Consider the following 17,276-nt stretch of genomic DNA (forward strand, 5'->3'; position numbering starts at 1 on the left):
TCTGGGTTACATGCACAATATATCATTCATCCAATCGTTGCACATCAGAGAGCAGTTTTTCAAGGAGAGGGTGCCCCCTGCTGGCCAAAGCTGCAGTGTACATGAGGACAACAGGGCTTAGGTGCGTGTCCCTCATTCTCACACCATTATCTGACGTGACCTTATGAGAGGCTAATTATATTCTTTAAAGTCTAACTTTCCCGTTGACCCACACTGGAACGAAACATGGTTCACATTTAACCCTTTGCTACGATGAAGGGCACAAGGGTTTTAAAAACGCTTGTGAAAGGAGAGCGAATAACAGGCTGGGGCCAGGGGAGCTCAGCACGTCCTCTGCTTTTGATAGGGGTTCTGAGACAAAGCCAGGCCTCACCAACCCGGCCGAGAGAGCCGCGTTCACCAAGATAACGCTCACTGGTCCGGGAGCGTTGTGAGCCTGGTCTGACACTGTTGCTCGTTTAAACTGAATGGATACACTTCTGTTTTACTGTGATGGAAGTCGCTGCGGGTAAGAGCGTCTGCTAAATGCTGGTAATGTAATGTAGTAATTACACCGCGGTCGCCGCGTGAACACAGCCGGTCTGGGCTGTAATGTCGCCAGTTCTTGGGCTGTTTAAAGTGCTCTAAGTAACTGCCGTGAAAAGGGCTCTGACTGGACCAACTGAAAATCGGGGGGGCGGGGGGGGGGGGGGGCGGAGCGCACTGAACCGCCATGAGAAATTAAGGACTGTTACAGTGACCGGCCAACAGCGAGCCTCGCAATACCAACGACCGTCCCATAACGGGACGGCCAAACGAAGCTGAAGATTGCACGCCCGCTAACCGCCGGACAGAACCGCTAACCGCCGGACAGAACCGCTAACCGCCGGACAGAACCGCTAACCGCCGGACAGAAATTGAGTCTTAATAGTGCAATTACAACTTCCTTTTCATCCAGGGCTGTAAGTCCTGGCGACGGGCTGGTGAGCTTGATTTCAATGCCCGGCGAAGCCCGGTGATGCCTGCATTCATAATTTAATCAGGATGAAATAAAGAGCAATTAAAAAAAGAGGTCTGGAGCTCCAAGGTCACACAATGACTAGCTGACCTTTAGCTGAATAGCCCTCGACTCGGCTAGCTCATCCATCTTTCAGTCAGGCTCGGTGTGGCTCTCGGGCCTTTAGCCTGACAAAGGCTGGCAGACGTTGCTGAGTGATCGCACATGCACAGCACTCCTCGGGCTATACTCAGAGTATCCTGTGGAAACCTTCCTTCTGAAATATTAAGACACGGCAAAGTGCTTCCATAATGTGCAATTAAAGCAGGGGGAATTATCAGCCTGTGTTAATATTGGACGTGATGGAAACTGTTACAGCTCATTAAATCTTTTATAGAATACAGAATGCAGAATTTTCTCAGACTTTTTCCCCCCTCTTAGTGGACATCCATCTGCATGATTACATTATTAAATATATGTATATATCTTATATATATCTTCTGCCGTGTAGTCTGAAGCACATATCATCTATTCACCTGTTATCCTGAAAGAGCCAACGGAGTTAAAGTCCTTGTGGTCTTTAAAGATCTATGGAATCTTAAGAAACTTGCAGAGAGACAGACGCCAACAGTGAGCTTTAAGAGAGCACCCAAATCATTCAGCTGACAGCCAGAACTACCAAGTGCAAAATATGCAGTTCTCACAGGAATGCCTTAGCTGTGAATAGTGGCGCACCCCACAGCTGTGCTTGATCATGGTTTTTATTTTATTCATCTCTACATGTTTGGGGGGGGGGGGGGAGTCAGTGATCAGATGTTGCGCATTCAGCAGGTTTCTCCTGCTCCATCACAAGTGCAGTGCATGTTTGTGTGATGCGACACAGTCCCGGACATTTGGGCCCCCTCCCCATTCGGAGAGCCGAGCCTGATCTCAGGACCACCTGCTCGCGCGCATCAGCGGGGGGGGGAGATGGCAACTGATTGATCATCCCCTCGCAGGAGCTGAGGTTTCCCATTAGCCTCAAAGGTCGGGGGGGGGGGCGGCAGGGACGCAGCGAGGGACTCCGCGTCAGACTCCTTTCCCAGCTCCGGACCCAGAGGAGCTTTCGACCGTCGCACGCCCCCCTCCCCGACCCCCACTGCCACCCCACCTCCGCTAATCCATTTCACAGTCCCAAACGGAGCTTCATAAAAAGTGGATTTGCATGCAGTGACAGGAGCAGGGAGGGCAGATAAATAAGGAGGGGGGCTGTGGCGGTGTCCTCCACCCCTCCGGAATCATAAGCAGCACCGCCATCCAGTGTGAGCTACACAGCTCATCCTAACGCACTGCACACGCTTACCCCTGCAATGCAAGCACTACGCCCTTTCAACACCCTTTTTTCCCCCACTTATTTTAGTGGTCACTGAGGTTGCCAAACTACGTTAGCAAAGAGAGTGACACTTGAATTAAGAACAAATGTTGACTGTGTCCAGGCTTCTAATATGACTATTTGCTTGTGCTGTACTCTTCCTCACTTGTAAGTCGCTTTGGATAAAAGCATCTGCCAAATGAATAAATGTAAATGTACACGTGGAATTCAATGTTAAGCTCTTCAAAGGGCGGGCTGGTGGTAGAACTGGAGATAACACATCATCATGATAGACATACAACATTAACTTGCATCACATACTAAACATGAAGACAGTTGGTATACCCAGAAAAAGGCAATACTTACCTAAGGTAAGTCAGAGTGGTTATTTTAGACAAGTTCCAGTTTGGATACTGATACTTCACAACCTCCCTAAAACTCATCTGTAATTCCAAAATCAGACATCAGACGTCCGTCCGTCCGACTGAAGCAAACTCAGTGATTTTTTCTGGGACAATGGAAGTGTTAATGTTGCATGACTCGGAGTCAGCACGCTGGAGCGTTGCATCTAAAGCTGCAGGAGGCTGACTTAGCGGGCATCAATGAGCAGGAAGTATCGCCTTCTCCCACTTCCTGTCACTTCCTGTTTCCCATCCATCATCTGATGCAAAGCACCCCATCAATCACGTTGATGGAGCGGTAAACAACTTAGAATGAAATTGCTTTCCTGAAAGCCCAAAGCTTCCACAATCTGCGTGGAGCTCGTGTTTTAAGCAGGTTCATAGCTCAGCTGTATAACACAGCTCCACCTCAGTCGGTCCTAGACTCACAGACCCTTGACTGAATGGAACGTCAAACATTTTTCCACATCCCAAACTGCCCTACTCGATGTGGGGCAGTCAGACAACACTTACTGAACTATCATGTCAATACAGGCTAAAGTATGGAATCGAAAAACAGAGTATATTCTGAGTAGATTTTGAAGTTAGAATGCAGTTTGTATTATCAAAAACATTGAACTAATAATGTAACACAAGTTATTTTTTTTCCTTTTCTTGAAAATCAAAACCGTTCATAAATAAGGAAAAAATGAAATAGTTGGCATTGGACAGTTGACAATAGTTTCATAATATATGCAGCACATTTTGAGATATAGTCAAAGGCATAAATATTCACAGGTACTAGCCACGCACTCAGAGAGACTGCAGCAGCAGCTGCTCGCCACCACTTCTCAGAGAAGCGGTAGAGAGCAGACAGGAGAGGTGTAACTCTCGGGGAGTGAATTCCACGCAGAGGTCAAAGTGCATCTAGCAGGGGAAACTGAACTCGCCTGTGTTTCAGCAGCTTTCGATCAGGGGAGCAGCTCCTGCTGGGTCGACGTTTCTCCTCTGAGACTCCAAGCGCATGTTCAGTAATGACTACAGTAGTGTAGAGCTATTTAACAGAGTCAACATAGCAGCTCCCTGTGATGCTCAAAAAGGTCGAACAAAAAAAACAAACAACCACATATCCACCGTTCGTAACATAAAGCATATCCATTGTGTATCCATTGTTTGTATCTGGTAATTGTATCTGGTGTTTCTGGTGCAGAGTAACAGTATCTGGTGTTTCTAGTGCACAGGGTCACCTCATGAATCACTGCATCTGTCAAATCCTCTCATAACAGAGTTTAAGAACAACGTCTCCTCATCAGGAATCAAGAGGCTCTCATTCAGACTTCCAGTCTACCAGCCCCAAGAGATACGATTGGCCCTATAACTCGGATGACACACCCCTCGGTGAAATCAAGCTGAAGGACCACCCCGAAAGGTTATGGTGGCAGGAACACCTTGAATCAGAGCCCACCCCCCCCCCCCACAGACAGAGCACACTGTGTGCACAGGCAGAAAAACACCAACGTCGAACCACGAGGTTCACCCGTATTGCAGTCTCTGTGTTTCATTCCACCAAGATGAGAAAATGAAGCAGGAATACACATGGTCACTGGGACACTGGGCTTTCCATTCAGTGCTACCTGGGTTTCTACCACAGTCAGCTACTCAGCAGGGACATTTAAATGGTCACAGATTCAGCAGGGACATGTTCATTTAAATCCCATGTCACAAGCTACCCGATATCGATTCTGGATTAAAACAACGTGGTTTTAACAAATTATAAGTGTTCATCCATTCTTGTTAATCTTCATTAAAACGCCTGAATAGATTACGTCCACGAGAAGAATGCTCATTTTAGATAGCTCGTTGATTTTCCACTCCACAGCACTCCATAACAAAAAAAAAAAGACAGCAATCTCTGCCTCTATTCTACTGATCCATTCATGTCAGAGAGTGAAATCTACTGCCATGTGCCTGAAGAGCAAGTATTTTCACCTCTCATTATTAATTGTGAACATCCTGTAATGTAATATGGATTTAAAGCAAGAAGTTTAACTTCAAGAGCATAACGGTCAATACCACAGTCGCATCACACAACATAAACTCAGGAGCTAAAATGAGGGCCGCCTTTAGGAGAGGAAGACTGGAAGCCAACACCCGGTAGTTACTGGTGTTGTGCTTACACTCACACATTCACACTCACTGGGAGTGCTGATAGCCTGGTCTGACACTCCTGCTCATTCAACTTGGATGGATACACTTGTGTTCTCTTGCGCTGGAAGTCGCTCTGGATAAGAGCGTCTGCTAAGTGAATGTAACGTAATGTAATGTAAAGTAATGTGTCTTTAGCACACTGCTTACGGAGCAGTCAGAGTGCAACAGTAACACCCACACAGCATTTGGAATTACGCCACTTCCCTACACACTTTTTTCATGCTAACTTCGCGGAGGCCGTGCCACACAAACCGCTAATGCAACTACAGAACTTTGCAGCCAATTCTGGCTACGCTGTAAACTCCTGTAAAGTTTAAACTGATGTCATCGGCACAATTCTAACAGCAGACGTACTGTTGAGGTTTTCAGCTGAGGCCTTATGCTTTTAACGGCGGTGCAGCGGAACATCCCGGTAATGAGAGAGTAAATGAATGCAGCTACCCTCTGGTGTTTTCCCCACTGCGTTACTCTCAGTAATTTGGCACCGCAAACAATCCCCGCCCATCACCAAATGGGTTTTTCAGAGGAGGAAGTAGAGGCGAAAAAATGTCTGTTCATCATTAGTGTGGGTGTGGTCCTGTTTGGCACCTCCTCTTTTTCCTGTGCAGACACACCCTCAACCACCATTAAGCCCCGCCCTCAGAACCTGGGCTTCAGTTAAGATTCATTGTTGGATCCCTGAGACCCACCGCTGGGAGGGGCACTGTGAACTAGGTGACATCCAGCGAGGTGACGGCAGAAAGTTTTGCGCAGCAAGGGACAAAGTCGAGACGAGAGGAGAGCTCCGTCAACCGGCATTAAGCCCAAAACACATTGCCCTTTCCTACAAATGCTAATGAAAAGCCTGTTTCCGACTGGCGTACTGCTGAATGCAAACGGGCGCCTCTTTTCACCGGCAAAGCTTGCAAAATAATCACCCACGCAGCACCCCCACCCGCCCTTCCACAGGGGCTTGTCACTGCCTTCATTATCTGTAATGAGCAGCTGGCTTCATTTCGCTGTTCTGTTGTAATTTTATTAGACCTACCAGGAGTGTTCGAGCGACTACGTGAAAAGCATTCCCGATGCGAGAAAATGCAGGAGGCTACGGCCAGGTGTGCTGAATGCTGGATGTGTGTGTGTGTGTGTGTGTGTGTGTGTCCTGAGGTTCCTCCTCCTGTCAGGATGCGTGTGTCGTCCTGTGTGTGAAGTATGTGAATCTGTGTCTCTGTGAACATGGTTGTGTATAAGTTTTGCAAAAGTGTGTGTGTTTGTGTGTGTGTGTGTGTGTGTGTGTGTGTGTGTGTGTGTGTGACTGTGTGTGTGTGTGCCTGTGTCTGCCTGTGTGTGTGTGTGTGTGTGTGTGTGTGTGTGTGTGTGTGTGCGCATGTGTTTCTGTATCTGTCTGTGTACGTGCATGTGTTTCTGTGCGTGGGCGTGTGTGTGTGTGTGTGTGTGTGTGTGTGTGTGTGTGTGTGTGTGTGTAAGTGTGTGCATGTGTTTTTGTGTGTGTCTGTGTGTGTGCATGTGTTTCTGTATGTGTCTGTGTACATGCATGTGTTTCTGTGTCTGGGCGTGTGTGTGCGTGAGACCCTTCACCTTGCTTGCGGACGTCGTCCACGGCAGCGATCAGCTCCTCCTTGAGGTCCTGGCTGTCCTTGGCTATCTGCTCTCCCTTCTCCAGGAAGTTCTGTGTGGCCTGCTCCACAGACACAGCCAGCACATGGGCCTTCTTGGAGCGGCCCTTCTTTTTACTGGACGGCCCTTTGTTACTGGTGTTCACCAGAGTGGTCACCTGCAGGAAACAGACACATAAATGAAAGCCTCAGAACGCACACTGAAAACCACATACTCATGCGCGCGCACACACACACACACACACACACACACACACAGGCACACACACACACAGGCAGACACAGGCACACACACACATACACACACACAGACACACACAGGCACACACAGGCACACACAGGCACACACAGGCACACACAGGCACACACAGGCACACAGACACAGACACAGACACACATGCTGGCAGACACTCAAACACTCACACTGATATCTACGATCAGAAACCCGCCCTCTCTGTGCGCCCGTCAGACCGTCAGGAGCCTGTTTGTCAACATCTCCGAATCACCGGGATGCTCTCCCACGCGCCAGTTCAAACTCAGAGCCGGAGCGGGAGCCGCTAAGCGCCTCATTAAACTTGCATGAGTCGCGCGGCATTCGGGGACCGCTCCTCGCTAATGTGCAGCGTTTTGGACCGTTTTGCTAAAACCCCCCAATCCGAAAACCGGGTCTCCCACCCTGAGGACAGCCTCCGGGCCAGCACCGTGGGGCCTCTGAACGCTCCTTCATCTCCATATGCTAAAACCCGCACCGGGGAGGCCTACCTTTTGGTGCTGTGCTTTACCGTCGGCCTCATGTGATTAGCGTTAGCACCACGGCGGGCTACACAGGCGGCAGACCAGCGCAGCCCCACACAGCTGTTACATTTCCCGCTGTTCCCGAGTTTAAACGCACCCGAGCAGACACACCACAACACCCCCCCCACCAATTTTACTCTGCACAAAACACCTGCTGTCCCCAAGCGCGCTCTGTGACTGAGAAAACACCTGGCCATCTCTCCAGTCCCCTCAAACAACTGTGTCCAAAGGAAAACAAGTCTGTAATGTTCTACTTAGACTTTGATAAGCCGCTACAGGCCTAAGTAGGCCACTGTGCAGGCCGTGCTGTTAAACCGCACAGCAAGCACATGTATCCCACAATATATCTGTCTATCATAAGTAACTGCCCCATATAAAGGAAAACTATCACAATATAAAACCACAGACTCTACCTCCTGCTCTCTCATTCAGGCCATGTGGTAGGATTGTAAAGCTTTCTGCAATAAAGTGTGATTCTCATCCAATAAGAAGTTTTTCTTTTATTTTTTTTTAGTTAGGTAATTAGCAAAAGACATCTGTCACACGGTACATTTAAATTACACGGCACGAGCCAGCCGCTCTTCCAAATAGCCAAACTGATTAATTACCGCTCCCCGCGAATGATTCATTAGGGTTCATTAGAGGGATCGGCGGCATTCTTTTGTGTGTTGATGAATCAGATCGACGCGGGACACAAATCACGCCCGCCGTCTTTGTCTCGCCGCCGTCAGAACATGACTTACGGAGCCGCCGGCACAGAGGGGGCGCGGGCGGGGGTGGGGGAGGGCGGTGGAGTCACCCCTCACCGGTCACCCATCACCGCCATATACACGCAGGCCGAGGGCGCTGTACCCCCAACAGCCAGCGTAACGCTCAGGCTCCGGTCCAGCCCGCCGTGTGTCCCCTGCCAATGGCAGGGAGACATCTGTGACCCGGTCAACTGCGGTCCACTCCTTCTGTCCCCTCTCAACCCCTGGCTTAACCACAAAAATTACATTAGTTTACATTACTGTCATTTAGCAGATGCTTTTATCCAGAGCGACTTACATAGGTTATCGTTTTTCCATGCCATCCATTTATACAGTTGGACATTTTTACTTGGGCAATTCCGAGCTAAGTACCTTGCCCCAAGGGTACAGAAGCAAGGAATTGAACCAGAAACATTCCAGTTTCTGGCCCTGCTCCTTACTGCTATCATACACTGCTGCTCACATATGCAAGACAACCATCCAAATGAATCATTACACACTGCATGTCTGAGACAGAATTACAAGAAAATGACAAAACTCAATTCCAGGCACAAAAACACTCCAGGTACCCTGAGGTGTGTAAAGTTTCAATGCATCACACAGATCTCACTTTTTCCACAAATACTCAAAAACACAATTCCAGTTTCACGCAGTTTCTAAGAAACCAACAATCAGAATGCCGTAATCTCCAGTGGCTGAGGCGATGGTGACAAGCATCACTCAACGCCATACCGCCAAAATCCACGGAGACAAACCGTGATTTTTAAGCCACAGAGAAAACAAGCAGAAAATGATGAAGGGCATCAGAAACGTACGGTACGCCACTCTGGGAGAAAGGGGAGCCGATGCCAAACCTTTAGCCCAACCCAGGTCTCTCTACAATATCATGTTCTGACAACTTCAGACCTGCCTCGGAGAATCCCGTCAAAACCGAAGCGGGAATGCCAGCAACGCTATGACAGCGTGTGTCGGAGATATGAAATGCGACATGACAGCACCAACAAACTGGCTGCATGCAGGAGGCTGGAGAACGTTGCCCTGTGCATCTCAGAATGACTCTCTCCTCCATTCCCTAACTCCAAACCCATCTTCGCTGACTGCATCTCTGCAAATGACCCTCCATCATCACCATCACCGGTCAATTCTCCGCTCTGCGCTAATTGCTTGACCATTACCGTTTCAGCAGGGTAATTCAAAGTCGCTGGTCTGAGACCAGAGCTGGAACCAGAAATATTTTAAAAAGAGAAAAAAAAAAAGAAAACCATACCGGGACTCATTTTCGCCTGACCACTGAGAGGAACCGCTGCTTCCTGGGTCCGTTACTCTTGCGTGATGAATTATTACAGGAACGCTGAAACCGAGAACGCCGCAAAGCTCAGAGCTAAAACACGAAGGGTGCTCACCCCCCCCTTCCCAGAATGCTTTTAGCCCCCGTTCCTGCTCCGCCGGGACGAGTTTGGTGCGTTCTCTGCGTAAGTGCTCCTCTCTCCCAGCCTCCCAGCGCTAATGCCCGAGGGTTTCCGCTCGCGCTCGGCCGAGATAAACGCCTCCAGCTCAACATCCCGAGCTGAAACCACACCGCTGCACTGCTCACAAAAACCATGTCCAGTTCAGCTTTGGGCTGCGCTTTCATATGATTGATCTTCATTTATATATATATATATATATATATATGTATATATATGGGGTAGATATATGACATAGTGGTAAGCAGCAGGGCTTGTGACGGAAATGTCGCAGGTTCGATTCCCCACTGCTGCTGTACCCTTGGGCAAAGTACTTATCCTCAAATTTCCTCCGTAAATATCTAGATGTATAAAGGGATAACATGTAAATCCGTAACCTGTCAGTCACCTTGGATAAGAGGGTCTGCTGAATGACTATAATGTAATAATGTAACATAAAAACATACACATATTTATGATTTATATGTATGTATGTTAACACATTTTTTTTTTTCTGTTCTGAGAAAGGAAATGAAGGTCTGCCCAGTTCTACTGCCCTCTCCTCCCACTGCACTGGAGAATTGTTGGTAATATTTTTGCAGAGGATCTATCTCATTAGCGTCTGTTTTAGAAGTTTACTCATTAATCTGTTACATGGATGAATCGGGAGAACCCAAGGCAACCCGAGACAGCCCGTTTCCATGGGGACCCCAGAAGCTATGTCTACATCCGTCAGCAGTCTGCTCTGCAACATTAAGATTAAATAATTATGTATATTTAATACGCACTCCATTTCTTCAGCGCCGAGTCTCCCTCATACGGATTTAAACAGACATCTCTATTCTCCACATATTCAAGGCTTCCTGTCTCACTGAAAGGAGTGTGAAAAGCACCAGGAGGTAGAGCATCTGGACCCCTGAGAAAGTCACAGGGGTCAATGTAAAATATGCAGTAAAAATATAACGAATGTGCCTACATTTATAAATAAAACATATATCCTGCCAATTTATTCATATTGTAACACAACATAGGCTACTCTCCAATGCATATAGAAAACAGTATGCATGAAATAAAGAGGAAATAGTTGTTTTAATTCCTGTGCAGTATGTAAAATATACAGTCAAAAATAAAAAGTAATGGGCCTACATCTATAAAATAAGCATACTGTTTGCCAAAAAATATTTAATTTGTTCATATTTTAATACAACAAAGACCAAATGCAGAAAACGATATGCATGAAGTAACAAGGAAATAGCTGTAATTCCTATGCATTATTACAGAGAGATGTTGCTGACTTCCTGTTTCAACAGCATGTTTCACACTGAAAAGGCAATGACACCTTAGACAGGGACTCAGAATCCTCATGGATTGCCAGGGAGATTAAAGAACTGGTTTGTGCAGTTGAAACAAAGTGCGGCAATCTAATTTCTAGAAATCCCGCAGAAGGAGCGTGCTGAGCTGGATGTTGTTTTTACCGCCGGCAGACGTTTTAATTTCATGCCCCTTGTCCTGCTCTTTCTTCCTGAGCAGCTCCAATCACCAAACAGCTCCTTCACTGCCACTCCTGCCCGCGTTCCCGCTGCTCGAAGGCCGAGCCCAAATAAAAAACGCTGGCCATCGTAAAATAATATTTGGAAAGACACACATCACAGGCGCCTTTTCCCCAGACCGAGCCTCGAAGCGGAGAGCGGTTGTCGCAGGGGCTGCCATCTTGAACCGAGGCTTTCATCCCTTCCTCGCCTCTCTTCGTTTCCTTCAGCGATCAGAAACGTCATGCGGTTTAAAAAGTTGCTGTGAGCTTGTATCAGCACCAGTTGCGGGGAGACGCAAGAGGGGATTCAATCTAGTTCAATACGTTGTGTCTTTCAAAATGGCAAATGAATTTAAGCAAGTCCTATGTTTCTTTTTTTGATACTCTGACAACATCTTGAGATAAGCAACTGCACAAATTAATGAAGAATGCCATACTACAAAAACCTTAAGTCCTCAACACTAGCTGGAATTTGTTGCACAAAGTTAACAACTAGTTTCAAGAACAGGCTGAGAAATACAGCACGTGTCTTTGCAAGTCACATCAGTGGAGATGCACCTGTCCTCCAGTCAGCCTACACTCTGCTGTGGTGCACTATGGGACTTGAAGGTTGAAGAAGAAAAATAAAAGATATAAAATACTAAAAAACAATGACAAGACCAAAGTGGTCTCATTAACAGCATGACTTCTGTCTAGCTATCACTGGAAGAGTACTTTGCTCTGCCAGTGTTCAGAGATCTCCCTGTTCCTTCTGTAGCATGGTGGGGAAAATTAGCTTCCCTCATACAGATTTAAATAGATGTCTGGTCTCCACACACTTAAGGCTTCCTGTCTCGTAGTTCTTGCAACACTACGACAAGTGGGAAAAGCACCAGGAGTTACAGCATCTGGGACCTGAAAGAGCCACAGAGGCCAATGTGTTGTGAAATATGCAGTCAAAATAAAAGGTACAGGCTTAGACATGTGAAAAAAGTATATCTCTTGCTGCAAAATATTTTGAATCAGTCATATTTTCATGCAATATACCCCAGCACGTACACGCCTGGGGTGTTACATTATATATATATAATATTATTGTCACTTAGCAGTTACTCTAATCCAGAGCAATATACATAGATTACAGTTTTATCCATTTATATAGCTGGATATTTGCTGAGGCAATTGTGGGTTAAGTACCTTGCCCAAGGGTACAACAGCAGTGCCCCAGCACAGAATCAGGCCAGAAACCTTTCCATTACAAGCCCTGCTCCTTTCCACTACATAGCTCTGCTGCCATGCCTGACATAAATGAAAACTAGCTGCTAAAACCATGACGAGCTGCTAATGACAGCACTGTTAGTGTGTGAAGACAGCCCCTTCGTGGGCAGCTCCTGACCCGGCTAGCCGCCCCGCTGTAGCGGTGCTTTAAGACCGAGCAGGGCCGCAGTGAGGACTTCATTATCTCTCCATGAAGGTGCCAGGGGGCGAGCTGTGAACCAGCGTTCGCCAACACCGGGCGCCAGCTCTGCCCGATAGCGATGCCAAGGTCCAGCCTGTCAGCCGGAGAGGTGGAGGGGAGTCTGCGGCCACACCACCCTGCAGCTCTTTGTCCTGCTTGAGGGCTGAAGCTTAGCAGGCCCGGGCTGGGTTAGTGCTTAGGAGCCCTCACGGGAAGATCATGTTGAAGCTGGAGTATTGCTGGGCCAGCAGGGGGCAGTATTCGCTATGGACCTGACCTAAAAACACTGTCCCGGTGCAATGACGGGGACACTGTGTACAAGGAGATGCCATCTTCCAGATGAGTTGCTACATGTTAGTTCTCTGGTTGAAAACGGACAGGAGGGAGTGAATGCAAACGCATGCAGCCTTCACAGTGATGATTTGAAACCGCTTTGCAGGTCCAACCAAACACTTTCCCCAGGACCTTCTCACAGCCCTTTCAGTCTGCACGCAGATAGCAGTGCGTCTCCGCACCGGGTTCAGTGCATATCCCGCCACAAGGCAGCTCAAACGCAAACGCAAAACACCAGATTCACATTCCTGAAAACGGGAAACCAAGGGAAGGAGAGATCGCTGACGGCCCTCTTCCACAGAGGAGGCCATTCCAAGTGCAGACAGAGTGACAATAACGGCATGGGTGAGTACACTTTAATAGAGATATGCAGCCAAAAAAAAAAAAAAAAACGCCTGTCTGTAATGGAAAACACCACAGTCCCTTTCAAGCAATGCAAGCCAGCCAAGTGAAGTGCCGAACAGAGCAGTTTCGCTGGATGCTGAAATGGCAATAGCTTTGTTTACCCGGCTGTCTGAATATAAAATACCAAGCGATAAATATCCTCACTCTGCATACAGAGAACAAAATGCCCTTTTCTGCCAGCCAATAATGGGCCCGGCTCAATCTCATTCATCACCTCCATTAACATGCCCTTGTGTTCTTACACAGAGCATTAAAGCTGAGCTTTAACGAGAGTGATGTCACCCCTAAAAACGCATTTCAAAACAGGCCCTCTCTATGAAATATGAATGCGCTCGGTTCGCCTGTAACTCTGAGTTATGAAGTTAAGACAGCGTTTTGTTGTTGTTGTGTTGTCGAGTTGTTGTTTTTCATTTTGTAGTTGCTTACATGTTTTTTAATTCACGCAGGGAAAATGTATTCCTTCATTAAATGTCTTCCATAGAGTTAAGCACAGAGCTCATAAGGGCTAAGAGTGAATAACGGTTCTTGTGACTTAATAAAGTCGGTATCAGCAACGGCTTCATTTATAATCACACATATGCACATAACTAAACTATATTTACAAGCATGTAGCGAAACTATGTTCATAAGCATGCAGCTAAACAATTTTTTATGTATTCAATTAAACTATGTTCATAAGCATGCAGTTAAATTATGTTTACACACATATAGCTAAACTATGTTTATCTGCTTACAAGTAAGCTATGTTTATAAGCAAACAGCTGAACTATATCTGTAAGCACACAGCTAAACTCCATGAAAGCATACATCTAAATTATGCTGAATCCTTGTAACAGTTGGCAGGTAGGCTATCATTGGTGCTGAGAGCGTATCCCTGAATGAAAGTAATCGAGCAACTGCCTTGCAAACGAGGGAAGTCCATGGCCCACCGCACAACAGAAAGCCCTGCTGGAACACACAGAATCACCTGACTTATAACTCGTGAAGTGGTGCGGCAAACCTGTCCCAGAGCACCACACGCTCTTGCAGTGAGCTACGCCTCCACACAAGGGCTTTCCCATCAGCTGAGAGTCTGCAGAGAGCAACACAGCTTCCATGCACTTGGAACCGTTAGAGGGCGACGGCCAGACACTTCCAGGAAACCATAAAGAAATCAAGAAGAACACATATGCAGTGCCGGTTATAACCCCGAGAGAATACTCCAAGAACAGGCAGTGCTCTCTCTGTGTCACGCGCACGAGGAATACTACTTTTCCCATTAGCGGTTATTTCTGCAACCGCAGCAGCTACGCAGCACGAGCAGAGACGACCCAGTTAAATAAAACCACATAAATCAGTATTTTCAAAACAATAAACGCAACATGCACACTAAATGATGTCGCACTACGCTGCGAATACGAGCCAATAGACTCATGATAAAAAAAAAATCAATTCCAGTCCAGCGGCCCTAACCTTCTTCATAGACCATGAAGCACTTCGCCTCTCCGTCATTAGCAATCAATAACAGTAACCCAGAGCCGGGGCCGGGGCTGAAATGTCATCCAGCCCTCCCCTATGAGCACGGCAAACGCACTTCCTGCCCGCGGTAAATCTCAATGGCTCCATAAGCGATGCAATTTTCCACCGCACAGCTTCCCAGCGCATATTCCATTTAGGAGAACCACTCAGTGGCCCAGTTCCAGGGTTCGAAAATGCCACCTCATTCTTGCTCTTCCATTATCCTCTGATTACAGGCCCTGACAAGCCAGCTCAATCGAGTGTAGCACTACCGGACCGCATTTCCCACAAGGCATTGCCGGGCTTCTAGCCCACCTGAGATATATGCATTTCCCTGTGCATAATGCATGACTCTCTATGGTAAAGTGCAGCTGAGACTTGTGCATTATGCAAACAGTGCAAAGGAAAGGAAAACGACTGAGCTGCACTTCATACAGACTGCTGACACCACCACGACCACCCTCACCCTCGATTGGCTGACGTCCGTCTTTCAGGCGCATTCCAAGGAATCGCTATTGGTTGGAATACACAGTTTGGCCACCCAGGTCCACCTCAGCTCATAAGACCTCTCACATGTATGGTGCAGCAGACTGCCTGATGCTTCCTCCCCCCTGGAAATGGAGACGTCAAACTCCGCTCTTTCCACAACGACTGAAAGGCAGTCGGTATAAAAGGATCTCATTTCTCTCTACCGCCTGATGCATTCAGATGGAAGGCCAGCACAGCGGTTGAGGGCATTATCAAAGAGAACAGACACTCAACTAGACTGACAAAGAGCTGGACTTAAGAGCACATACACACCAATAATCCCATCGGCCCCACGCAGGTCCATCTGCAGGAGTTTGCAAACACAAAGAGACACAGACACTTCAGCAACAGAACTTCACACTGACAAATATGTAGTTAAAATAAATAATAAAAAAACAATAATACAAATCTCATCGGATTGAATGTTATTTTGTGTAATACTGAGATCTCCTCGGTATTCTTGGTGTAATCCTCTGATATCTATTTGATTGCATTCTGCAGAGGTGGTTAGTGAGACTCGGCTGTCTCTGTGGAATTCTGCAGAGCTGCTATGGGGGAGCAGTGGTGTCCAGGCAGGTGCCATCAATGCAGACAGGGAGCTGTACATTTTCACAGCTACTGCCCACGTTAAGGCCAGGGAAACAGCCCGACCCTTCAGCCGCAAGCTCAGGGAGGACAAAAGTAAGAAAAATATATGAATACGGAATTAGCGTTAATATTAGGAGGGAACGGTGGAGGATACGGTGACTCAGCGCTTTCAGGAGAGCCTGCTCCGACAGGCCTTTCTCGTGTTAGTCACGGTGGCTTCGTTAAACTTCAATGAGTACTGACTGAGATTCGTTACGACTGCTGCCACCACTCCTTAATGTTTGACTTCAAAACAAGAGACTTGGAAAAGTTCAGTGTCTAGTCGAGGTGTTTTTTTTTTTTTTTGTATCCCGGATGCCATGTCTGCTGTAATTGTGATTCAGCCAGGAGTCTTACCCTACTCTCCTTTTTCACCTTGAAACTATACAGCTGATGTCGCAAAGATCTGAGGCTGTGTGGTGCACATCACGGTAGGCACTTTCCTAACGTCGTGTACTAGGGAGTTCACAGCTTAAAATATTTTTCACTTTAAGCATACTTCACCCCACCTTGTCTTTGCAAATACAGCAACAACCAACACCAGGAAGAATGGGGAGCAGAATACAAAATAAAACATCTCTAAAAAGCATAAGTATTTCCTCAGCAGCTAAAAAGTTCCTGTCAACCTCAATCATGTCAGACCTCCTTAAAAATGCCCCGAAATAACTACCTAGTTGCAAAAAACACAAATCAAATTAACAAACGAATTTGTGTGCTATGCATGCCCAATGCCATTCCTCATTCAGCGCTACACAGTTAGCTTTTAATGAGTAATTGGACATTCATTAATGAATACCTGATGCATTAACATTGCCAGCAATGAGTTAGATTAAACACATAATTGATAAGAAAGCTTTAAACTACTGCGTCATCACTGCTGTTCCAGATCCTCACATTTAGAGTGGCCCATGAGGGGGTCCCTGGGGAACGCCTTCATCTTCCAGAGAACCGAACAGCCAGTGTGTAGGCCTTATTGCAGCACTCTGTTGAAACCGCAGCCAACGCGGTGTCTGAAATGCACAACAGAGCAAACTACAAAATAAAGTTGGCGGTTTCGTCTGACGGCTGAACGTTTCCAGCCTCACCAAGCCGTGGTTGGCTTGAGGAAAGCGGTAAAAGAACAGGTACAAATTAAATTAGGTATAAAACGGCTGGTTAATCAAGCCCCCGGGGTGCAGATCTGAGGGAAATGCTGAGGCCATGTTTTTATTCCGGCTCTCGTTTGGAAGAACATGCCTTCAGCTTTACAGCTGATTAGCGGCTCTCCGCGTGTACCAGATGGCGGGATTTTGTGAAGTGCTCATCAAAAACAAAAACAAAAGCAAAAGCAAAAAAAAGCACAAATCGCGCAAAGCTCTCTTTATCAGGATGCCGTCGGAGATAAAAGCCTCTAACAG

The 17,276-nt window shown here is 47.0% G+C and overlaps 1 protein-coding gene across 1 annotated transcript in view; it reads right to left on the reverse strand.

Annotated features, from left to right (window-relative positions):
* The window catches only part of ctnna2 (catenin (cadherin-associated protein), alpha 2), a 413,128-nt gene that overhangs the window by 317,359 nt on the left and 78,493 nt on the right, over positions 1–17,276 (reverse strand). Inside the window, exon 3 of the mRNA XM_036516446.1 lies at positions 6,494–6,689. Within this exon, the coding sequence (XP_036372339.1) occupies positions 6,494–6,689 (196 nt within the window). The remainder of the gene's footprint in view (positions 1–6,493; positions 6,690–17,276) is intronic.

The sequence above is a fragment of the Megalops cyprinoides genome, chromosome 22 (assembly GCF_013368585.1).
Source record: "Megalops cyprinoides isolate fMegCyp1 chromosome 22, fMegCyp1.pri, whole genome shotgun sequence".
Lineage (NCBI taxonomy): Eukaryota > Metazoa > Chordata > Actinopteri > Elopiformes > Megalopidae > Megalops > Megalops cyprinoides.